At 35.1% G+C, this 24,913-nt stretch overlaps 1 protein-coding gene across 2 annotated transcripts in view; it reads left to right on the top strand.

Annotated features, from left to right (window-relative positions):
* The window catches only part of LOC115440344 (leucine zipper putative tumor suppressor 2 homolog), a 102,705-nt gene that overhangs the window by 36,791 nt on the left and 41,001 nt on the right, over positions 1-24,913 (top strand). Inside the window, exon 1 of one of the 2 annotated variants that reach the window (XM_030164602.2) lies at positions 6,273-6,529. The exons of the other annotated variant lie outside the window; for it this stretch is intronic. Coding sequence (XP_030020462.1) covers positions 6,509-6,529 — 21 coding nt within the window. The 5' untranslated portion in view covers positions 6,273-6,508. Of the gene's footprint in view, positions 1-6,272; positions 6,530-24,913 lie in introns of those variants that run through there. 2 annotated transcript variants of the gene reach the window in all.

Below are 24,913 nucleotides of genomic sequence, written 5' to 3'. Positions count from 1 at the left end.
ACATGTTAGAAAAGGTCCATAATTTAATGAATGCCGATTGTCAAGATTATCTGTAAGATAAGGCATGTCCATATTGATATACTGTTATGTGATTTTAATTTACCACATTTTAACCATGTGAACCGTGACAAAATTCTCAATATTTCTTAACTTGAATTCTATTACTCTATGAATCATATCGGTTTTATCTGATCTTGCTAAGTGGCCGCCCGTGTTACCGTTAACCCCTATTTAATTTCCCACAGCATTGTGGACGTTTTTTGCCATGTCCGCCTATCAGAGCCAATACTTTCCAATCTAGTTAAAGCTGTATGAGAATCTACCTTCCAGATACGATCTCGAAAAAGCAACTAGTAATTTGTATGCATTGTTACGTACACAATGAACAAATATGGTCATTCTTTATTGTCACGATATTAAGTTATCATATCAAACGGCCCGAAGCGATATGAATCTAAACGCTTCTGTCCAAACAGTTACTTCACATGAAGGTTTTGAAACGTCCATTGTAATACAATAGAGCGACTGTCTCCCTTAGTTTACAAAGCTAATCTTGTTTGAAGCCGCCTCCGATAATTAATTGCCATAGATAATGCGTTGTTCGTTTTTCTAGCGGTTGATTTAGGAGCGTCGTCGTGGCGCCATATTGCGCGGACCACCGAGATCACCCGATAACAGACTCACGCGCAGCCATTCTGGTCTCCATTTGAAGTGCCGCCCTTTGGCTTTTGTCGATGGATTTACCGATTGTTCTTGTTTTCAGATTACGCCTACAGCAAAATTTTAAAAAGAAGTAATAATAATTGTAAGAGCCATATGCTTGCTATTTTTAAATTTATGAATTTACATAAAATATAAATATGTATATAACATCTATACTTACATCTTAAATTATATCGATATACAATAAAACATCTATAAACCACTCTACATAAAGATCGTCATGAAAATTGCGAAAAATCGATTCAACAATCGATATCCGCACAGAACTATCGGAACCGGCACTATTACAATCTATCCATCAAGATTTCTATCACAAATTCAGATGAGCAGCGCATTTCCCGTACAATTTATACTGGTACCGACGACATTGGCAATAAACTAGCGGTAAGCCTTTGTGTCGTGTTCCCACGTTTGATAAAGAAGTCGATTGTTGCGACTTGCGGCCAACCGACTACTCGATTGTACCGATATATGTGGCGCTATTGTAAAAGGTTGGTGTGACAATATTATTTTATATCACAATTCAATAATTACATTTTCAAATGAAATTGCGAGTTATTTCTCAACGGACGATTTTAATAATTGATCATAATCGTTTTTACCCATCGATTTCGAGAATGACCAATCAGAATAAAATATTTTTGATATGTTAACAAAATGACTTATTTTAATTGGTTCATTCTCGGGATCGATACGGAAACTAAGATTGGGATTATCTATCGTTATTGGGCACAATTTGACATCATCCTATTCCAATTTCGCTAACAGACAGCTAATGTCACGCTATGATCAAAAAGAGCAGAGCATCAATGAAAAAAACAATGAAAAATGATTTTTGCAAAACGAGGGAAAATCATTCTTATGAGAGCTTCCGTTGCGTGCACTGCGTAAACGGTAGCTTTGTGGATTATTAGGAAAGCTTAAAGCCAAACACGTAGCTTATCAGCTTTAAAGAATTTTTCATTGTATTGTATTAATCAAATACCTATTTTACATATTACTATTGTTGCAGGCGGATAGTTTAGCCACACAAGGACGGTTGTATGACTAGTGAACAGAGGAGGAAATAATTTTAACTCTATCTCCTTAACTAGAACACAGGCGTGAGCTTACATTATAATTTTAGGGTATTTAAATTTAAATGCTATAAAACATATAATATCTCTTAATTTAATCTGAGTCGGTCGTAAACAAAGATATTAATCTATTGTAGAGCTCTATGGCACACCCACACGTTTTTTATTTAATTTGAAAGCCTAATTTTTACGGCACTTAAAAATATCCTATTAAATCTCATAAAGCAGAATAGTAAAGTCATAAAATGTGAAAAAAATATTTGCTACATGACTCGCGACATAAAAATACATTTAGTTTATTAATATGTGCATGGTTGACTGTTATGGCACATTAATCATTATTATTATATTTCCACTAGTTTTTGCCCGCGGCTCCGCCCGCGTTATAAACTTTTTCGGGCTAAAGTTTTCCGTTATAAAAGTCACGCTATATATTTTCCCGGGAGCCTATATTCTTTCCAGGGTCTCAAACTGTCTCCATACCAAATTTTATCCTAATACGTTGGGTAGTTTTAGAGTTTAACACGTACGGGCAGACCGATGCAGCGGGGGACTTTGTTTTTATGATATATTTTTGTAGAACTTTTAAGAGGAACAATCCCGTCATACATTATTGTTGCATAACTTTAACCGTTTACGCAGCGCACGCAACAGAAGCTCTCAAAACTAATAAATTGTCCGCGTTTTTGCATCATGTTTCATTACTGCTCCGCTCCTATTGGTCATAGCGTGACGATATATAACCTATAGCACTCCAGGAACAAAGGGCTATCCAACACAAAAATATTTTTCAGTTCGAACCGGTAGTTCCTGAGATTAGCGATTACTGCTCCACTCCTATTGGGCATAGCGTGATGATATATATAGCCTATAGCATTCCAGGAACAAAGGGCTATCCAACACAAAAAGAATTATTCAGTTCAAACTCCTAGTTTCTGAGATTAGCCGTTACTGCTCTGCTCCTATTGGTCATAGCGTGATGATATATAGCCTATAGCACTTCACGAACAAAGGGCTATCCAATACAAAATGATTTTTTTAGTTCGAACCGGTAGTTCCTGAGATTAGCCATTACTGCTCTGCTCCTATTGGGTATAGCGTGATGATATATAGCCTGTAGCACTGCACGAACAAAAGGCTATCCAACGCAAAAAGAATGTTTCATTTTGGACCGGTAGTTCCTGAGATTAGCCATTACTGCTCCGCTCTTATTGGGTATAGCGTGATGATATATAGCCTATAGCACTCCACGAACAAAGGGCTATCCAACGCAAAAAGAATTTTTCAGTTCGGACCGATAGTTCCTGAGATTAGGCATTACTGCTCCGCTCCTATTGGGTATAGCATGATGATATATAGCCTATAGCACTCCACGAACATAGGGCTATCCAACGCAAAAAGAATTTTTCAGTTTGGACCAGTAGTTCCTGAGATTAGCGCGTTCAAACAAACAAACAAACAAACAAACTCTTCAGCTTTATATAATAGTATAGATTAATTTTACAGTAGAGTTGAGAAATCGCCAGTCGCCGTAGCTGGCATCTCGACCCATTTAGACTTTCCGACAATCTTAAGAAAAACATCATCTGCTTATTAAGGTTGATGATCATGACAATGATCGTATTATAATCCCTTCATAATGACCTCGACACGGATCGCGTCCGATCAATATAAAATTAATATATCACAATAAGGAACAACGGTACTGACAGTCGAAAATGACTCTTATAATTAAAATTTTCTTCGATTTCCTCATAAGGCTAGTCTGTGTCAAATTTTGTAATTTAATTCAGATGCAGATTAATATGGTTATAATTATTTCACTGAACCGTTCGACGATTGGGACTGGTTATCACGTACAGCTGGGAGCCATGTTTATTGCAGAATTTAATAGCTTATTAAGGGAACAAAACAAGTGGGTCAGTGGTGAAAATGCCACAGCCAATGATCGCCTAAAATACCTGAAGAATAATGAGTTTGCTGCATAAATATGCCTTTCCTTTAAAATGAAAGGAAAGGAACGAGTATTGGAGGGAGCAGGTTATTTTGCCTCCGGAAACTCTGACTGAAGGAATCACAGCGGCAAAGTTGCCACTTCAAGTAATTGATCGATTATACCCAATCTCTTTAGAAATAGAAGTTATTACAGCATATCTTTTATTTTAGACAAATATGGTAAAGTGCAAGCACTACGCCTGATGGTAAGTGAAGTAGAGTCCTATAGAATGTCGACTGACGTTAGTTTACTCTTTGGCAGTCGACACAATTATGCCGGCCTGTTGGTACTGGATATATACAAGTATATCCCGAAACGCACTTACACTATAGCGGGTTTTAACATCTTATTCGGTGGTCGTTATCAAGGCGGATATAAAATATATCCTACCACCAGCAAACGATCACTCTGTTGATCTACGGTAGCAAGCTCCCTAATAAGCACCTCGGTTAATAAATCTCACCTTACTTTGCCCAATGTTTTTGCCCCACTTTGCCATATAACAATGGTGTGTGGGTAACCGAAGCGTAACATGGTGTAATTCTGTTACGCGTAACTGTGCACGCCAATGTAACGGAACCTGTTACATTCGAATCCATTGGATTTTGCGAATTTGCGTATGCGTGCGAAATTCGTTTAGGCGCAAAATTCGCCCTAGTTACGTTTATCGTACATTCAACCACGAAAGTGATTAAACATATTCAATTTCATATCGCTTTTAACCTTTTGTGTACTTATCAATAATTGTCTTTTCGTCACTAAAATTAACTTCAAAATGTTTAATTTTGATAGAGAAAAAATAAATCGATTGAAATTAATGTGTTGGCGTTTTGATATTTGAATTTGTGCAGTTACTTTTGTATCTGACTGTACTGAATACCAAGACAAGATTGCTCGAATTATGAAGTGCCTTAATTCTCCATAAAGAATACCACCACTAGTAACGCTTTAGATATCAAAAGTAGTACTGGATTACCTAATTCCCGATAACCACATGTCTATACTACCAACTAGAATACACCATAAAACTGGTTGCAGCAAAAATAGACATTGCGGTAGTACCTATTTTGACTTTATCTTATGAAAGATCTATCATTTAGTTTTTATTAAAGACACATAGAAGGTAAGCAAGTTACTAACACCTCAAGTTTTAACGCTTATATTGGGAAAGGGTAGGCATTTATACAATTCTCCTGACATTATATTTGTCAACTATAAATATCTTGATTATGGTCTTTTGTGAAGGTGGTTGTGTAAACAACGTCCCAAATTGTTCTATGGTGGCTCGGGTGCTATTCATCTAGATGAAACTTTAAACAACCATAGACATTATTTGCTATCTAAATGCGTAATATCCACCAAATTTAAATTAAAACAGAATTCGTATATCTTTGAATTCTATTATAACGCGCCTCCTACTGCGGCGAGGCAATTTTGTTAATCCAATTTATGTACCAACTAAAAAACCGGTTCGGCGGTCCGTCGGTACCCGAAATTTGCACATAGAATATAATTTAAGAATCAATTGTGCAGCCACCGACGACCGCAGGGAAACGTATTGAATAATCGCGGCTGCGGCTAGATAATGTAGGGTTGGCAAACGCATGTGCGTGAAATTAATTACAATATAGTCTACGTGCAAATAATTTCCTCATAGGGTGCTTCAAAATTGTTGCTTTAAATGTTTTGTAGGATAAAGATTAGACAATGAAATAAAATTTTATTTGTCTATTGTGTATGAAATTAAAGATTTATTTTAGTAGATATGTCTTTGAAAAGTCCTGCTTTAGTTAACTGTTTTGTAATAAGTGTTTTAAATAAGATTTTTTTTTTATATCAAGATTTTTTTTTTAAATGCCATACACAAAATTGCAAACAAATAAAAACAGTAGCCATAAAACGCTAGATAAAATATCCGTCAATTACCTTATAAAAGGGCAACCCTACGTCGTTACCGGTTCCATGACAAATAATATGAATGATTACTGTCGACGAACTCCAAAGTCTGTCTGTCATCAGCAAAAACATTTCGACAGGCCACGTTAAACTCGATAGAAATAAATCGATATAGCTTCCAGTCAAACTTTTTGTTATACAGCCACTGTCTTACAAATTATATACTGATTCGGTAATAATATTGAACTTGATAATTTATTTATGTTTATATCATCGACGGATATTGTATTTTATCGACAAAATAACAAATACTTTTTAAGAACAATAACCGGCTTTAATTTTTAAAATTTTATGACTGGCCTGTTTCGGATACACTAACGAATGAGGTTGAATTCAACAAATAAGCTGTTTAACATTTGTGGTGAACATGTTTATTTTGGGTTTATAGGGTAGAGAAACTTATAACATCTTCGAGGTCACGATGATCGGTGACCTCCGAACTCGAATGGTTCATTGAGCACAGCAGCTGAGCGGCATCGTCATCCATTCAGCCGTTCGACAGCGCCCGCCGTCAGTGTTGATCCTAAACACGGAACGCGTCACACGCGCCGTCGTTGGCTGCGTAAACGTGTTGTCATTGCCTACTCAGTTTTTTCAACTTGAGCGCGGGAAATTTGACGTGTACCGAACATTTGAAAATATTTTGCCGTTGACTAACGTTCGGTCGGTACAATTCGCGATTGTTTGTAGTGAAATGTGTTGTTCTATCAATCTATTGTGATCATTCCCGTTTCCAAACAAAACATTTTGTGCCGAGATGACGTCTTTGTACAATGAGGTGAGTGCTCGACATTTCCCGCTGACATTTATGTTTTTGTTGTGTAATTTGTTGTGTTTAATGGACGCTAGTATTAAAAACTTAGACTGACTTCGCATCACTAAGGATGCCTATAAGGTCAATGATGGATAATTGCAGTATGCCGGTTTAAAATTCAAGGATATTTTTATCGACTTTCTCTTGCAGGACGATAATTAATGTAAAGGTATAATAAATGATTACTTTTGAACTTAATATCGAAAATGTCTATTTCGTTCATGTCATCATTATCATATTATTGTGTGTATTTAGGTTTGTTGTTAAAATATAAAGCAAAAAAAAGAATGTTATGAATGTGTTTGAATTTTATTACATTTAAGTTCGCAAAGTTTTATTTTTGTGTATTAAACAATGAATGAATTTCTTTAAATTCGCAATGAAATAAGTCTTCCATTCAAGAATTACAAAGTAACATTGAAACTTGTCCAAAAGTAAGTGATTTTATACTTTAACATTCCGTATCGGATTTACGGAGTTCCGATTATTTATTTTGCCACAAAATCGTTCAGATACGCGACCACGACAGGTCATTGACCACGAAACAGCTGACATAACAAACTATTGTGGAATTTCAATTTATTTTTCTTTCTTCGATGTTTTTTATAGTTACTAGGATACTGTCAACAAAATCTATAATGTTGTCTTAATGTTTCCAGTTTTTTATACTCCTGTCTAAAAGTCCAACAACTCTATCAACATTTTTGGCACGTTGCTGCTCTATTTCCTTTCACTTACCCTCGTTTGTCATTTTAGTCATGTTTTTTCATACGTCACTAAAACAAAGACATCATTTCTGGAGATAATCTGAGTAACGTATGCTACTGTAACTCCAATTTTTTAATAGACGATCTCTAACTCTCCTTTCTGGCTGATTACTTACTTCAACCTTTAGTCTAAGCATCATATTGTTCTCATCAACATAAGTTAAACTACATGCTAACATTAACTGTTCAGTACAATGACACATTGAGTTATCTTTAATCTAATTATGGGACATATAAAGAAAATTTATCGCTGTATCTTCCATTTTAAGCCTTCCTGTGTCGCATTGCATTCAAACTGAATCAGTTACGAACTGATTATTGCCAAATAGGGCTTTGTTGTAGAGCTATTTAGCATTTCAAATAGTAATAGATGCATGTAGGCGTCATGTGCATGTACTATACATTGTGACTCAGTACTTAACCTTCAAGATTTGGTACTCGTTAAAGCAGTTTGGGTTACATTAAATGTTGTAAAAAGTTATGTTTTAAGCCTTGAATAATAACTTGTAATTTGTTAAGAATCTTAGAAAGTTTATAAGCAGTGGAGGCTAGTAATTTTGTCATCAGGACGCAGGACCCCGATGCCACCCGGAAACCTAGGTTTGATTTGTCGGGATGGTAATTCAGTCTCAATAAAGACTGATTCAAAGTCCAAAAGTAATACCTCATAGGACAACCCAGATTACATTACTTAGGTATATCTTCCTACTTGAGGGAGTGTTAAGTTCATCATAAATTTAGACATATACCCAGTACTGGATTTGTAAATAGGCCGTATAGGCCGCGGCCTATGGGCAGCAGCCTCTTAGGGGCGGCAGATTTCAGAGGACGCTCACTCGATTTAATTAATCATTGGTTTTTTTAAGTTTAGTGCCTTCCATAATACAAACAAATGGAAAATTATTAAATATTTTAGAAATCTACATACATACATAAACCTAATTGGGGGTGGCGAAAATAAAGTGGCCTACACTCATAAAAAATATAAATCCGGCACTGCATATACCATTAGCTATAATAAAAAGCATATGTCAAATAGATTTAGAAATATATGATCACTAACCAAGTTTCTAACTATCAAAATAATTAAAGTAAACTTAAATTCCCGGTTTAGCTTCCTCGCATACAAATTGAGCTGCACACGGGGCCCTATTGTCTGTCCGTTTTCGTCGAGTGTTCGTTTTAACATGTCTGCATCTTGTTCCGTATGTTTAGAGTGTTCATTTTCACTTAACTTAATGTCTGTATGTAATACTGAAGCAGTTTTATTTTTAACTTTACACATACACACAACATCACACATTTATCCCCGAAGGGGTATGCAGAGGCGCAACCAAGGCACCCACTTTTCGCCAAGTGTGTTCCGTCCCATGATGTGATAGGGGGCGAGCCTATCGCCTTATCAGGCACAAATTCCAGATTTCGGGCTGATACTGACCAGATAAACCCAAATATCACTTTGTTTGACCCAGGATTCGAACCCAGGACCTCAGAGCACATGTAGTAAAACCACGCCACCGAGGTAGTCTTTTAGTTAGTAGATCTAGATCATTTCATGGAATTATATTTTCCTTGATTTGTTATCTCGGTTATTTTGTAATAGAGACGAAATAAGTTTTGTTTGAATAAAGTTTAATATACTACATGACTTACTTTGTAGTAACTTAAACATTAAATGTGTTCTACTTAATTTTTAAAATACCCAGCGGTTTGAACTCTGGGTATTTAATAAAAATCTCTCTCGGTAGTAGAGGAGACTACTGCTCAGCAGCATCAGTAGGCGGAATATAATAAAGGGCTACAAAATGTATAGAGCGGAAGACACATAAAAATATTATAACATAATAAATTAAAATTCGTTATTTAAAGACACATAATTTAATAAAGTTAATTTAAAGTTTCATTATATTCTGCTTAGACCAAATTCTACAAATACATAAAATAAGCAATAGATACATTAATGGTTTATTTAATTCTTTATTATTATTTTTACATGGCATAATGCCATCCACAGCATGGCAACGAGAGACATCGCGCGCTATTCCCTAACTTGTTGACTCAAACCTTAACAGTTTATTGACAATAGCAATATTCATTGTTAGGTTTCCATTAATCTCCTGCTTCATTATAACTTACACGAAACCTTACTACTAATAGCTTTAGCAAATATTTGAATTGCTAGTTGAATGAAGCCTTTTAATGTTTCTCGCAAATAATTTTTCCTTCTGAAATGACGGGATAATGTAACAAGGAAATTGGACTGTGAACTTGGTTTCTTAGAGTTGGATTTCGTGTAAAAATTGCTGTAAACTCACCATCACATATTTGAATGTATGCTTGCCAACCAGGGGTTCACCAGTTCCGCCGTTACCAATCCCGATAGGAATAAAATAATATTTTTATTACATATTTTATATACGTAGAACGATATGAATTGTATTGACAAAACGAAATTTCTTATCTCCGTCTAACATATTGATCTGATTACACTTATATTTCACCGTATTGACACAGCACAGGGTGTAAAGTGATTATTTGAGTTGCCGGGCGCGGCTCCGTTACGAAGACATCCGCTTGCCCGTTGGTATACAAACATTGACATTGGCTATCGAGTTTTTGTCGAGTGATTGATTGATGAAAGTTACTATTTGATTTATAAGCTCATGCTGTTGACGCCCCGGTTTGATGTTGCGATGATGCTTTGTAGGTTTCAAGTATTTTGTACACGCATACGTTCAGAATTCAAGTATTCATTGAGATGTAGGCATTATTTTATTGGGTGCAATAGGATGAGTTGGCATTATCTAACTATTGTAAGTGTCCAATATACATAATTTTGATACTGATTTTAACGTTCAGGGTAAACTGACTTAAGATGTTGAAATCCTCAACTTATGGGAACAAAAATGTATTTAAATTACGCGGTTGTCACTTAAATTTCTTTCTTACCCATTACGCCTTATAACATATCACAAATGACTAAATAACCACCTTCATAACGTAATCATATTTCGATTGTAAACTCGCTTAATTACATAGGAAAGTCATCATAAACATTAAATAATGTTCGATTAGTTATACCTGATGAATGAATTCGACAATTTAATAAATACTTTCTACACTTTCAGATTTTGATAACGTGCAATACCTGTCATTGGACACGAGCTTTCACTATCATTGTTCTTGTTTTAACATTGTTTTTGTAGACAACACATCACTCATTCGAACAAAACAATTAGATTTCTACTGAACTTTTCCACTGTCGAAAATGTTGCGGAAAAACCTTTATAATTTGTGTGTTAGCAGATCAGTTCATCTGGTTAGTTGAAGATCCATACTTATTAAATAAAATATTGCATTTATCAGTATTATTTCTAAAATGCTGTTCACATATTGCTAAAGTTAAGTCTCGTAAATTTTGTGACTTACCATATTTTTTATAGAAGTATAACGAACCATCTGCTATATCTACATTGGCATTTTAAACGTCTTAATGCAATTTAAAAATATTTTAAAGTATATTTAATGCGAGTTCTCATTACCATAACGTTACCGTCTGGACTCTATGGCCATATGCCGTAGTGACGTCACACAGTGACTCACCACGCCATGCCCGTGTCTGGGAAACGTTCACAATAACCTTACTAGTATATACAGGTTTAGATAATTTGCTTTCTAACCGACCATATTCGTAATACGGACTGTCTATATAATTGGACCATATAAATAACTACATTTTGAAAAATTACTCTCCAATGCATTAATAATTTTACAACGTTCTTATATGTCTTTATCTATATTTGTGTTGGATATACATATATGTAGGGTTAGTAACACAAGAATGAACCCATACAAAAGCAAAGTCATTGCACTACCACGATAAACAAGATTCTCTCCTCAGTTTCTCTTCCAAATGTATGATATTAATAATATTAAATGCTCATTTGTGCAACACACAAACCTCCATCCGAGCGGTTTTGACCTCAGCCGGTTTTACACCATATATTATAGTTTTACGACAGCGGGTCACTGGGATTTTGTTCTAAATAAATTCTTCGTCTGACTCACCTAATAGATGACCCATTTAGAAAATTGATTTTGTTTCGAAACTGTCCCTTCTTTTCATTATGAGGTATTTCTGTTAGCTAGTTATGGGATGACTCACTTGTAAAATCGATGGGGAGAAGGGAGCTAATAATTTAATAGCTTTCGCCCTGAAACCATCAGTTATTATCGTGAGACAGAAACAAGTAGAGGTCAATTTATCTTTGAGAGGTCATGGAAGTTTATTCTCACTATGATGTGCGCATTGTCCAAATGAGTTTGATTAAACGGGCACTAATTCGAGAATAGATACACAATAATACTGAACAGAGCTCAGACATAGAAAACTAGAATAATATTAGAATAACACAAAATAAAAAACTAATGGGTAAAGTTATTTACGATTTGAAATCTTACTGCGATGCAAATTAAGGTGAAATAAAAAACCGTTTGTTGATCATCGCAGTGATTCACGTCTCGGTTTATTACTATTAACCACGCAATGATACTTGCGTTTCATAACTCATTGTGATGTATAAATCCTTGATGTACCTATCATACTTGGAGCTATTAGATTACTTATCTATATTTAGTAATAGGATCTCATCAGTGTGGCACGAAGCCAGAAATGCATACTGCATTTCCTCTCTAAATGCAAATTACTCCTCCATTGTTCGGCCTTTAAATTTACAACATTAATAAATCTTTAATTTTATTTGATCCTCGTGCCCAGCATTGTATACTATTTGCGTCACACATACTTTACATTTGATCAATATTACTTAGGGGTCCGTCGAAATTTTATTTACATCTAATTTGTATTGGCATAAATTGTATGGAAACACTCCATGCCAAACACTTTACTACTATGTAAATATCGCCCTACAGATATAAATTTAGTCAATCCACGTTGATGAGACGATTCTTTTAAAGGAAAAATGTCCCCTTATTGTGTCTATGAGAAAACCACTCAGTGTCGATAATCATAAAATATTCCTCCATACAAACCCTTTACCACAGTCATTCACACATTCAACTTTTTATGACGCCTCTGTTCCATTGACCGTGACAACAGCCACAATAATATCGTCAAACAAAAGTTCACCTATTTCTCCCATACAAGTGTGTCTGTGTCAAGATCTATTCATTCGTATACACTCGTATTGTCTAGCATTTTTAGAATTTTTTTGCTCCCCTCGTCCTTTCGTCACGGCATTCGGATCTCCGAGGTCGTGAGGCCCGTGAATAGGACGGAAATATAATCTATGTATTAATCTTAGTGATGAAAGGCGATAGTTCGTTTACGGTTACTTTTTATTTGATATGTTAAAAAAACAGGATGTCAAGACCGACGGTAATAAAAAAATTCAAACTAAATTATGCGAATTAAATAGACTTGCGCTGATAAATGTGGAACAAAATTATGTTGAAGATCTAAAGATATTTGTATGAGGCCTTCGTTTCATATTACATGAGCAAACCGAAAACGATGAATATGTTACTTAGATAACGGAGAGATTCAATACAGGTCATACCAGTTGCACTATTCAATATGTTTGACATTATATTGTGTGCATTGTAACCTTCAAAGTCAACAAAAACATTCTTTCAATCGCAACGGGTTTTTGTTAACAAAGAAATTCATAGATTGTTAATAATGTTTTGAAGTGAGGGTTAGAACGTAATAGAGTAATAGAGGTGATCGTGTTTAATCGCATGAAGTACCGAAGATCTGACCCACATTTAGTGTTATGGGATGAAAGCCTGTATCCTGGTTCACTACAAATTAATATACTATACCCAAATATTAAATTAAATTAAAGGTAATGTAATGAGGCATGAAATCTAAATTATAATTGGTATAAATAAAATTAGTTAGAATATAAATTATGATCCAAATATTTTTTCGCAGAAGCCTCGCCTTATATCAATATTTCGCATGCATGTTCATATCATTTTTTATAGCCAAACACAGTAGCTGATTAACAACTGGCATCTACAAACGCAAATTATGGGAACATAGTTTTTACGACACTTTTTGACGTGTCAAATTGGTGCTCCAATTAATATAAAGCCCTGTACCGAGACAGTGGTGGATGATTATTATCATTACACTCCCAAAAAAGCGAGATAAAAACACGTACGAAATTGAACCCGCGGTTAATAATTCGAGCAGATCATTGCGTGAGTCACCATGCTTTACAAAATAGCCTTGCCGTGTAGTTATGGTACAATGAATCTGAATTCGTTAGATTGACTGCTAACTTGAATCATGCACTTAGAATTTCTTTTGTCCTAGTCGCAGACGTTCGCCCCAAGGCTATTTGAGATTAAGCAAGTCTGAGATTCTGTTTTTTGTTGTGATTTATACTTGTCATATTCCATTACGATCACGGTTTAATGTTTGTGATTTTGAATAGGAGTAACGAAGCATTTGTTAAGAAAATACATTTTTGTTGTGATTGGCCATTGACAGAACAGATGCTACATTGGAACAAGGACTTTCGACTATAATAAACAAATGTCATCTTACTAGATGGAAAAGATCTAATTTCAGCAATAAAAAAGCATATAGTTGTATGCCTGATAATCTAAAATCATTAATTGAATAGGTAGCTAAAAAGCGTCCTAATTATTGTTATTCGTAAAAGCATTTATGGGGTGGTCTCCATCTCAATGATCTTTCCACTCCAATTACACCAGCAGTCTGATTAACCACTTAGTCGCCATCTAAAATACCGCCTCATTATTTGGTTCCGTCATTTTTTGCTGTCAATCAGTCTGTGCCCTAAACGGATGTGATTACTCGCAAGCCCGAACGGTTTACACAAATGGCGCAATCCAAAATCGAAGGCATTGATAACCGCCTACGGATAACTTTTTAATTATCTGCATTGTTGCGCAATGTAAGTGTACCTTTCTGGGAACTGAAGACGATATCGTGGGAGTTGATGGTTGACTGATGTTACCAACTGGCAGCAAATTAATTATATCGATACAATGAGGCAAGAGGCATCGAAAAAGTTTTGTAAACAATGAATCGTCATTGAGTTAATTGGGAGGAAGTTTGGTTAGTGGGTTACAACGTGAAGGAAACTGAGAATAAAGCTTTTACATAAGAAAAGGTCTCCTATTTAAATTTGTTTGTCTGTCATATTCTCTTATATTCGTTTCTCAGTATGTATGTCGTTTCTTAGTTTTGTTGCTGTTTGTTTGGTCTAATTTTTCATTATGAATTGTGTTTAAAGGTAGTTTTATATACAAAACCGACTGTTTATTAGATAATTGGGTAACAAACAACAACCACAGTTTCTGACTCACTATAATTATGTAAGTGGGATTTAGCATCAATAAGGCATCTTCACACCCACCTCGTCCACAAAGTGATACCAATCTAACACGAGTGTAAAATTTAATAGGCCTCTCAGACATATGGAAGCCGTTCGCTTATTAAGTGTTTGCCCATTGCTCTTCCCACAAATCACCATTTCGGTTGATAATTCGATTTTGTCTTAGAAATTCCACGCAATTTGCATAAATATACTGGTCGTGGCGACTCGATTGAGATCGCCAACGGTCTCACTCGGACCGTGACGAGCCGCCTTACCACCACCACGGTCTTAATGTATTCAAACATTATCAGATATCTCTTATTCTGCAATAAATTAGACAATGGCATATTACATATGTGAAGAATTTGTATAAATAATTTTACGAGCGTTTAATATGGCCTGCATAATCGATTTAGTATTTGCGCTTGACCTTGTACGCGGTTGACTTGTTACATCATGGATTTGATATTACTTTGCATAATCCACGTTGCCGTAACTCATCTTTTTGGTGTCTGCGGCGATTGTTTGTGTCTAACAGTACATTTCTCCGTGTTCAGAATGTTGATTGAAAACAATAAATGCGTGAGAAAATAAAATTGATTATAGTAACGAGCGGTTAGATAAACGGCGCTATAACTTTTGCGTTCTATATGCTGTGAAATTGCTTCCATGCTCAAATGAAACCTGTTTTGTGGCATATTTGGCGTTATAAACAATGGTTATATTCCTCTACGTGATGTTAATGAAGTAACGTACCTTTCGCAACATATTCAATTCGCAATAACTGATAAGTTTACACGTAAATCTCTTACAAATTACAAAAGTTCCTTGACAGACCATTAGGTTGCATCACATAATCAATGGATCAGATTATAGGATCGGATTCAGTGCAACAATAGCTTTAAATAACGATCTCGGAGACTTTCCAATTGACCTTTATTGGAGCCGACACAAAGGTGGAAATAGACCAAGGCCGGTTACTGACGGCGGTTCAGATCCGTTGGTCACGAGCTCACTCGCTCTAGCTTACCTAAATCTAATCTAATTGCCGTCCAACAACCCTACGCGCAACGTGTGATAAAGCGTTGCAACTAGTATGGAAATTATTGTGATATTGCCACTTTAATTAGTAGAAATACTTCAGCTCTTTTTAGTCTATCTTCACCCGGATTTGGTGAATCGTGCTAAGAGAATACTAATTATATACGAACATGTTTGTATTCATTTATTTACAGGCTTAATTTATTATTGTAAAAATATCGTTAGCTTTACAATTGATTAATCTACATACCAGATCCCCAATTAGCCAAGATTAAAAAATTTCACGATCATAGTCTTCAGTTGTCCAACGAAGCGTGAACTTGCGAAAATATCGAGATTTCTTCGTATTTGGACACTCAATTCCTTATTTTAGTGGTTGTGTTCCGAGCACGGTCACGATTCGCCGTATGATCGGCCGTTCACCGTAACTAATCTTGATTTTATGGAATTGCATAGTGCGAGTCAATGATTGTCGCGTCTCCTTCGTCGCGGATATCGCCTTCGCCCTGTTATTTCTCCCATAACATTCGATTTATATTCGGTTCCCGTTTTTCAAGATAAATGTTTTCACAGTTAAGTGGAGAACAAACAATTTTATTGTCACGACAACACTTCCGTTGAACCCTTCGCGTCTTGAAGAACTGCTTCCTTGTATTGTTACTTCGTCGTGAACAAGGATGTAAATAAACCAATCTTTAATGCGACACTTAATGTTCACTTTATATTTAAAGTCAATTCGAACTAACTATAAAATATGATAACTATAATTTCGTGTTCCCAAAATGGAATTGTCTCGCTTGTAAGTCGTTTACACATAAATTCATTATGCTCATTGATATGCTAAAAGTGAATGGGCTATTCGAAATAAGATAAACGCTATATATACGTGAGTTCAGAAGTGCTTTATAAAAATAGCACTTAACAATTCAAATGGTCCATAAATTATTCCGTAAAGCAATCTCTGTCTTTCTCGAACTCTTGGCCCCGATCTTTGTCTTACTTACATACTTTTTCGAGAATATTTACTTTTATTTTTTGTAAATAAAGAATGATATTTGTTTTCATTTTGAATTCGCCGATAAAATAAAAACTTTAAGGACAATACATTTCTTTCTCCGTGTATACTATTTCCACGAATACGCGTTCCGAACACGCAAACATACTGGTACACACATTTTTACTAGCTTTTTACCCACGAGGTCATTGACTTGCCATCATAGCAGGAAATATTACGCATACAACGAAGGAAATGCTAGTATAACCGAATAGGTATAATTAAGGATTCTTATTTGGATGTAATGAATACCAACATCCAACCAGCATATAATTTACACAACCAATAAAGATGAACGATAAGAGATTCGATGCTCATATTAGTGATATCGTGATGGCTCAGCAAATAGGTAGGTAGTTATAATTTCTCCCCTTACGTGGCTGGGATGCATCTGACATGCAAATACGTGTATCTGACAGCTGTCCGCGTGACCCAGAAACCGCGGGCGGTGCCTGAAGGTGCTGCCGACTGCCAAGGCAATCGCCCCGATAGCGAATATGATAGCCGTAGTATTACTACTTTCAACAGTTTCAACACACGCCTTACTTACTGGACAATGCACTGATGCAGCTTGTACTGAGCCTTTGTGATTGTGGCTCATGTCAAACCTGTATGGTCGGGTTGGGCTTGCAAAATGTTTGTTAGTCTATAGTTTTTGGTAGGGTGTTGATAAGGATATTTTATGAAGTCAATCTCGTAGTTGGTTGTGGAACCGACTGCCGAGAAGAATGTCCGCAGGTTCAAATCCCAAGGGCACTCGCCTCTGACTTTTCTAAAAAATTATGTGTATTCTTTGTGAATTATCGCTTGCTTTAACGGTGAAGGAAAATATCGTGAGGAAACCTGCATACCTGAGAAGTTCTCTATAGGAATTTCGAGGGTGTGTGAAGTCCATCAATCCGCACTAGGCCAGCGTGGTGAACTAAGGCCTAATCCCTTTCAGAATAGAGGAGGCCCGTACCCAACAGTGTGCCAGTATATAATACAGGGCTGATGATGATAATGGTAGTCTAATATTTAAACTTGTCTATTGGCACATCTTTTATGCCATTATACAAAACTGTTTATTCAATTTCACCAACAAACAGATACTATAATAGATTTTTTATATCCTTTTCGATTTCTACTTTCCCTTGAAGTTCTACTCTCACTATACAAAACATCCAATATGTTTTATTAATAATGCTCATTGTGCTTCGCCGACAGCGCCCTTATAAAGTCCATTTGACTATTCATGGTAAAGAGATAGCGGAATTATTCTTTCTTCGAATACACACCGATGATTTATTCATTCGGCGCCAGCTCGTAATATCTGATTAACATGTTTACGTATAAAGCATACTATTTCTTTTGTCGCTTTTTTCTACAGAAATTAATATTGATAATAGTTTTCTATTTTAAATGATTTCGTATATACACCAATAGTAATATAAAAAGCATATACGTTCCGGAATATAAGGGATGCAATAATGATTAAGAAAAGGATGTATTTGAGCCTTTGGTGTTAGTAACGAACATAATAAGGAAAAGACTAATAGATTCTTATATAAATAAAGAAAGAAATTCTATCAGTGTGAATTAAATTTTACTACTAGCTGTACCCGGCATGAAGTGCACGTAAAGTATAAAAAAATAATAAATAAAATAAAAAAGAGTATGGTTGTATATTCTCTTCACTGAAGTGCATTTTATTCACTAAAGCAAAAAGTTTCATTAAAGACAAAAAAATATATATTTATTTTTTTCGGGCCAGGAACCCTTGCTGGTGTCTGGCCACCCTACCAAAGTCTCATCACAATCTGATCAATGGTTTGACTTTGGGAACACATAGAGGATAAACATACAATGATTTTTATTTAATTTAACCCATTAAAACATAAAGACTAATGATACCAAATAGAACGTCGAGGTGTATTAACTTCTTGTTAGACAATGAAATATATAGTCCATCATCATTGCGTCGTATGCAGCAGATTATGTTAGCAAAGTTGCATTGTCTGTAATGTAATCTATATTTGGTAACACGAAAGTATCACAACTCCGTAACATAGCGGACGGATAGCTGTGAAGTGTGAAATGCTAAATCCATTCCCGTACTAAGACAATTATAATTCATGTTTGTGTGATCTATCTGTCAATTTTCTATCAAGTCTTGGTGCTCCGAGCGTACATATTGGTTACAAGTACAATACGAGTATTCTGATGCTTATTAAGTTCTATTACCACCGTCGTTTATCTATACTTATAATAAATCTGTAGAGAGGTCAATTCTGTACATGAAATATATTTCCAAAATAACTATCAGGGGGTGATTAGGGATCGATACTGATGCCAAAAATGCAATTAGTAAAATTTTTGTCTGTCTGTCTGTCTGTCTGTATAACCGTTATAGAAACAAAAACTACTCGACGGATTTTAACGAAACTTGGTACAATTATTTGTCATACTCCTGTGCTGGTTATAGTATACTTTTCATCACGCTACAATTAATAGGAGCAGAGCAGTGAAGGGAAATGTTGGGAAAACGGGAGAAGTTACTCCATTTTTTTAAGCTTCCGTCGCGTGTGCAACCTTAATGGTTAAAGCTACACAGAAATCATGTATGACGAAAATGTTCTCCTTAAAATTATGTAAAAAATATCCCACGACAGCATATGTCTATCTTTTATGGTTGACTCACAATAACACGTGTAACTCCCGATAGCTTAGCAGTTCGAAGCTTTCTCATTATATTTGTCTACTCTTACGTTTATAACACTCTCAGTCATCCCTAATTAAAAAATTAACATTATTAAATATTCCATAAAAAAGAATCATAGAAATCGGTATAGAAACACCAAAGTTATACATGAAATACGCTAATAATAAGTCATCATGCGTGAATACTGAATCATGCTATAAGGATTATTTTTGTATATATATAAGGTCGCGAACGCACAGGCAGGCGGCTTGCTTGGCACCTAGAGGCTAGCGAATCACCTAGCGAGTAGCTTCGTAAAACGAACATTCTCGAACGTTCGCGACCGGCTCCATTTTTGAAGTCCGAAATCCACGCGGGTGAAGCTGCGAGCGGAAGCTAGTAGTACATAAAGATGGAATTGTTAAGTGCCATTTTCACCGTCTTACATTAAGATGAAGTTCCATTAGTATTTTGAGATATTTCTTCTAGATATCCCTAATCAATACTTATAGCCTGAAGAAGTAATCAATATTTCAATATGTAGAGCGGGTCAAATTCAAAAGTCGGGTTTCCTCTAAAATGTGTAGAACTTAGGTCTATTTACCTAATAAACAAGAATGAGTGTTACGGCACGCGAACGGATCGGTTTAAGACAGCGAGTTCCCATATCGCGGAACAGAATCGAGGACCACCAGCCTGGCTCATTTACATATCGCAAGCGGACCTGTTGCACTGCACCTACTGTTAGTATCTACGTTAATTAACCGTTACTACTTTTTCTCTTCTATTTTCATTTTAACTTAATGGAGATGTCACAACATTAAATTATTTTCAAACATTAAAATTAAGCAGTAGTCGAGACTTTTATAGTTGTCGATAAAATATATTTTAATTAATTTTATAAATATGTAAATAAATAACTTTAATTACGAACAAAAATTTGCTAACGGACCTGGAATCTATGACATGCGCATAAAAAATTATTGAAAATTAAAATGTGTACATAATTCTTGTAATTAAGTCATAATTCGGAATAAGATTTGTTAGTTGTCTAATAACGCATTCAGAATTACAATAATTATGTATTTAGCAGACTATTTCCATATTTAGCCTAGATTGAATTGACGTGATAATTTAAGTATTCTAATTAGTGCAATAAATAAACGCCGAGTCATTAGCTCTGAGATATTTTTTAAATATCTGCCTAATGGCTTGTTAAACGATAATAAATATCCCAAGAATATTTTTTTACGTTAGAATTTGTAAGTTAAAACTGCCCATGTGACTATATGCGCCAATATTTCCTCCCAAATAAAAATTTAAATAAACATTATTTATAATTAATCATTAAATTAAATTTGACACGCTAAGATAAAAAACATTGCAATTGTTCCAACAAGCCAAAAGGAAAAACAGTTTCTTTTCTGTACTTTATATTAACCAGTATACTTAAGAAGGACATTGTATGAACTACATTTTTTTTATAACAAGCAGCTATGATTAATGCGATTACAGACAAACGTACGTATTAGCTAAGGCAATATCTAGAAAATCTAGATATGTTATGTCGGCAATATTTCAAAAGGTAGAACGAATGTGTAAAGTGGTACGATCGATTGTGGCTGTAGCAATATCAGCTTTGATTTGTAATAATGTTATAACAACTCGAATTGGTATAATTAGAGAGGGATGAAGATAGCCGTATTTGTTTTTTATTAATTACTGGATTCAAATAAGGTCAGGGGGCCCTATTCCGTCTGGAGGGACGAATACGTCTTTTTGCAATTACGGGCGTTCTATTCGAAGGATAGAGCACATACATAGCCGTATAGTTAAGAGAGTCAAAACAACCCCTATTTACCTATAGGCAATCAAAGCTATATTTCTATTAGAATGCCGGCGATTGCAAAAGGCGGATATACGGATACTTCCGTAGACGGAACAGGGTTCCCTGACCTTAGTGTTATTCCCTGCGTGCCAATATCCATATATATCCATATAATTATTATGCAAAGTTGACGATTTTATGTACCTACGAATAGCTTTTGAGTCATAACGTAAAAATAAACTGCTTTATAACTAAGAACGTTTTCTTCGGTAATTATATTATAGGAATTATGCACACGCACATTGTCATTGTGCCGTGTAATAGAATTATACAATCAATTCGACCTCACTGATTAGGTTTCTTCTTGCAAATGCTTTTGACTAGAAAGTTCATGAACATGAGCAAGAATTAATTATATGATCGGTTGATTTTATGCCGTGTCAGACTCGAAGACACAATCCCAATGGCAGTTCCTCCGCTGCAACAAATATGTGTAACATAACAGATTATTCATGCCTGTCTGCCGTGTTGGCTCTTGATGTCCACGGTTAGATTGTCTCGCCTACGCCTGGATCAAAACCATCGACTGACAACTCTATTTGTGAGGTTTCGACTGTTGGACACGTTTTACATTAACATCAGCCAATATATTAGCTTAAACGAGGTCTCCGGTAAATTAAGGTGGTATTGACAGCTCTGTTTAGAATTAACATTTTCTTGTTAATTTATCACGGATAATAAATAGGTGTAATTAGTTTATTGATACCTATAATACATTTTATAGTGGTTTTGGTAATATCATATGAATGAAAAAACCTTTATTGAATTATTTTATTAAAACCAATATTTCAAACACATAATAAATGTGTTCTCAAAATACAATTGTCCGTAAGCATATGCTTTCCTATTTATGCTCATTGAATGCCATATTTAGGTGTATTTATTGCGTGGGACAAACTATTTGGTCACGACGCGAAATGAGGACAAATTCTCGACTTTCGATTTCATACATTAAAATATGTAGCTAGGCATTAACAAAAAAATGTATTAACATCACTCGTGCTTTCTCTCTGATTGAAATTCTGTGCGCGTCGAAACTTGCTATTCAGCGAAGCTTGAGACCAATCAAGCTTTTATTACAAACCTTCGTGTTGACAATTCAATTCTTATCCATAAAGCATTGCAAATTAAATAAGATTGTGGAACGAAGAGATGCTTCCTACGCATCATTGAGATTGGTATTCAAGTTTTTGTACGATTGTAATTAACAGTGAGTACATGGAAATGAAATTGGTATGTCGTAATGTACTGAAAGTTTGTTGCATAAGTTTGTATTTTTCATTAAATATTTACCTTATTCTCCAATGGATTTAGTTAAATAATTATTTAGTTTCAAATTCGTAGTCCTAATTGTAGTAATTATAAAGTTGTTGACCTCACATTAAGTCTCTTCGGACCAGTGGTGACCTACTGTAGAATAAAATGTCAATATTCGATCCCGGGAACTTAAACACGAACATAGCCGCACGTAAAAGTTATTAAATAAAGGGATACTCAAGGCATTTGTTGTCCTGAATAGATTTAATGTACACTAATCGCTATGCCCCGGTATATGTTTGCAAACAATTGTGATTTGATTACGAAGCGAAGTGAATTGAATAGAAACGTTCTTATTATTTAGTGTTGTATTCTTACAAACAAGCCACGCACGCCTATTGCTATGTTCATTGTTGTGCAACGATTGTTTTAATGAAATGCAATCATTTTGGGTATTGTTTGGGTTGAGGATGCGCTGTTTGTTTGGTATGAGTGGAGAGTTGTCGCGGGTTTGAAAGCAATTGTTTATTGCGTCAATTGTTTAATTAAATAGTATTACAATGTGACTGACGGTTTAAACATGTTTGTGTTTAGTCTAAATAAATAAAATATTGCATAATGTTTCTTGTTTTGATCGTTTTTCATATAAGTTTGTTAACACACCCCCTTATTAACTTTGGTTTACATCTATTTAAAAATCATAACTTGAACAGAAAAACCTCGTCATGTGGTAAAATATGGAACTAATTTCTTGTAATAACAACGTTAACTTTAAAACGATAAAGCAAAGATGGCGGCCCCACATCAGAGACCTTATTCTCTATGTCACATGTTATTTTGACAGTAGACTATCGCGTTTAAGACAATATAATATATTTAATATAATTTCATGAAAAATACAGCCACGTTGCGAGTTTACATTGTCATATAGAATAAGGACAAAGGTTTATATTCCTAGTCAGCCTATAAATACATAAATTTTCGCTATTCTTTCATAAATAGAGCCATATCTCAAATGGGGGTATATCATGAAGCCTGGATTGTAATGACGATACCCATCTAATAAACGCCTACAACGCTAGACAATAAGAGAGATAACTTTGCGGAACGTGCGCACCGCCCTGTGCCGACAAATTATTAGATTGTAAACCATCAAACTTGAGATAACTGATTATAGAGTTTGTTACTTGATGTATTTCGTGATTTTTCAAATGTTTGTTGTCAATATTAGCGTGAAATTTTTAGCAAATACTTTACTTTAAATTGAAACTAATCTTTTAGAAAACAACCGGAATAATAAAAATTGGAAAGGAATTTACTCGTTCGCCTCCTAATGAATTTCGAAAAAAAAATTCCGATGAAAGCAAAACGTTATCAGTCATTAAACTTGAAGGAAGCTAATGAATTATATGTGCAGTGTTTGTTTTAATCAACGCTAACTAACGCTTTAATTGACACATTCACATCAGTGTTAGCTCCGAGCGTGTGGTGATACCATTCAATCAACAAATACTAAGTTTAGATCAATAAGTACTAAATTTTGTCCGCGTCTTTGGACGGCTTATCCTAATATGAAAGTAATAAAAGTCTAATCTAGAAACAAGTAGAGATGCTTGGTTTTTGCGAAAAAATATACAATTATGTACTTTGGTACATAACAAAAAATAATTAATATATAACTTGATCTCCTTTCAAAGATTTAAATTTATAACTCGTAATGAATTGAGTGATACGTAATATTTTTACCTGATAGTACGCGCTACCAGTACTGCTCAGGGCTTGAACGGCACCATGTGACCAATTAATAGCAAATTAATACAATAAATTAAGATTCATGAGATTTAAACGTCATTTACTCAGCTCTCCGTATTAATTGTGCCCCTTATAAAAAGTAAAATAGAAAACATTAAATAGGTATTAAAAAGTGTGGCGGCAATAAGTATTAACACGTGACCGAAAAGTCGGCTGCCCGGTATTAAGACCTTTTCCTGTTGATCGCATTCCGGAATCAGCGAATATTTATTAACTAAGCCGACATAACTGGAAGATTTGCTTATTTACCATCAGGTATACTATGTACCGTAATGTAGCGCTTTTGATGTGCTAAAATAAATATATGTAATTAGGAATTTAATGTATTATGTTCGATTTCTAAGGTGGGCATGTAGCCAATGTCATGTGTTGTCAATGTTGTTAGGTACCCACATAAAGATGTATTTATAAAATGCAAGTTCCAAAACCATTGACAATTAGTTCAGGACATCCTGGTCCAAATCCTGTTCCTA

This window comes from Manduca sexta, chromosome 19, assembly GCF_014839805.1.
Source record: "Manduca sexta isolate Smith_Timp_Sample1 chromosome 19, JHU_Msex_v1.0, whole genome shotgun sequence".
Classification (NCBI taxonomy): Eukaryota; Metazoa; Arthropoda; class Insecta; order Lepidoptera; family Sphingidae; genus Manduca; species Manduca sexta.
Note: the sequence above shows the minus strand (reverse complement) of the source record. Positions and strands in the feature narration are given on the sequence as shown.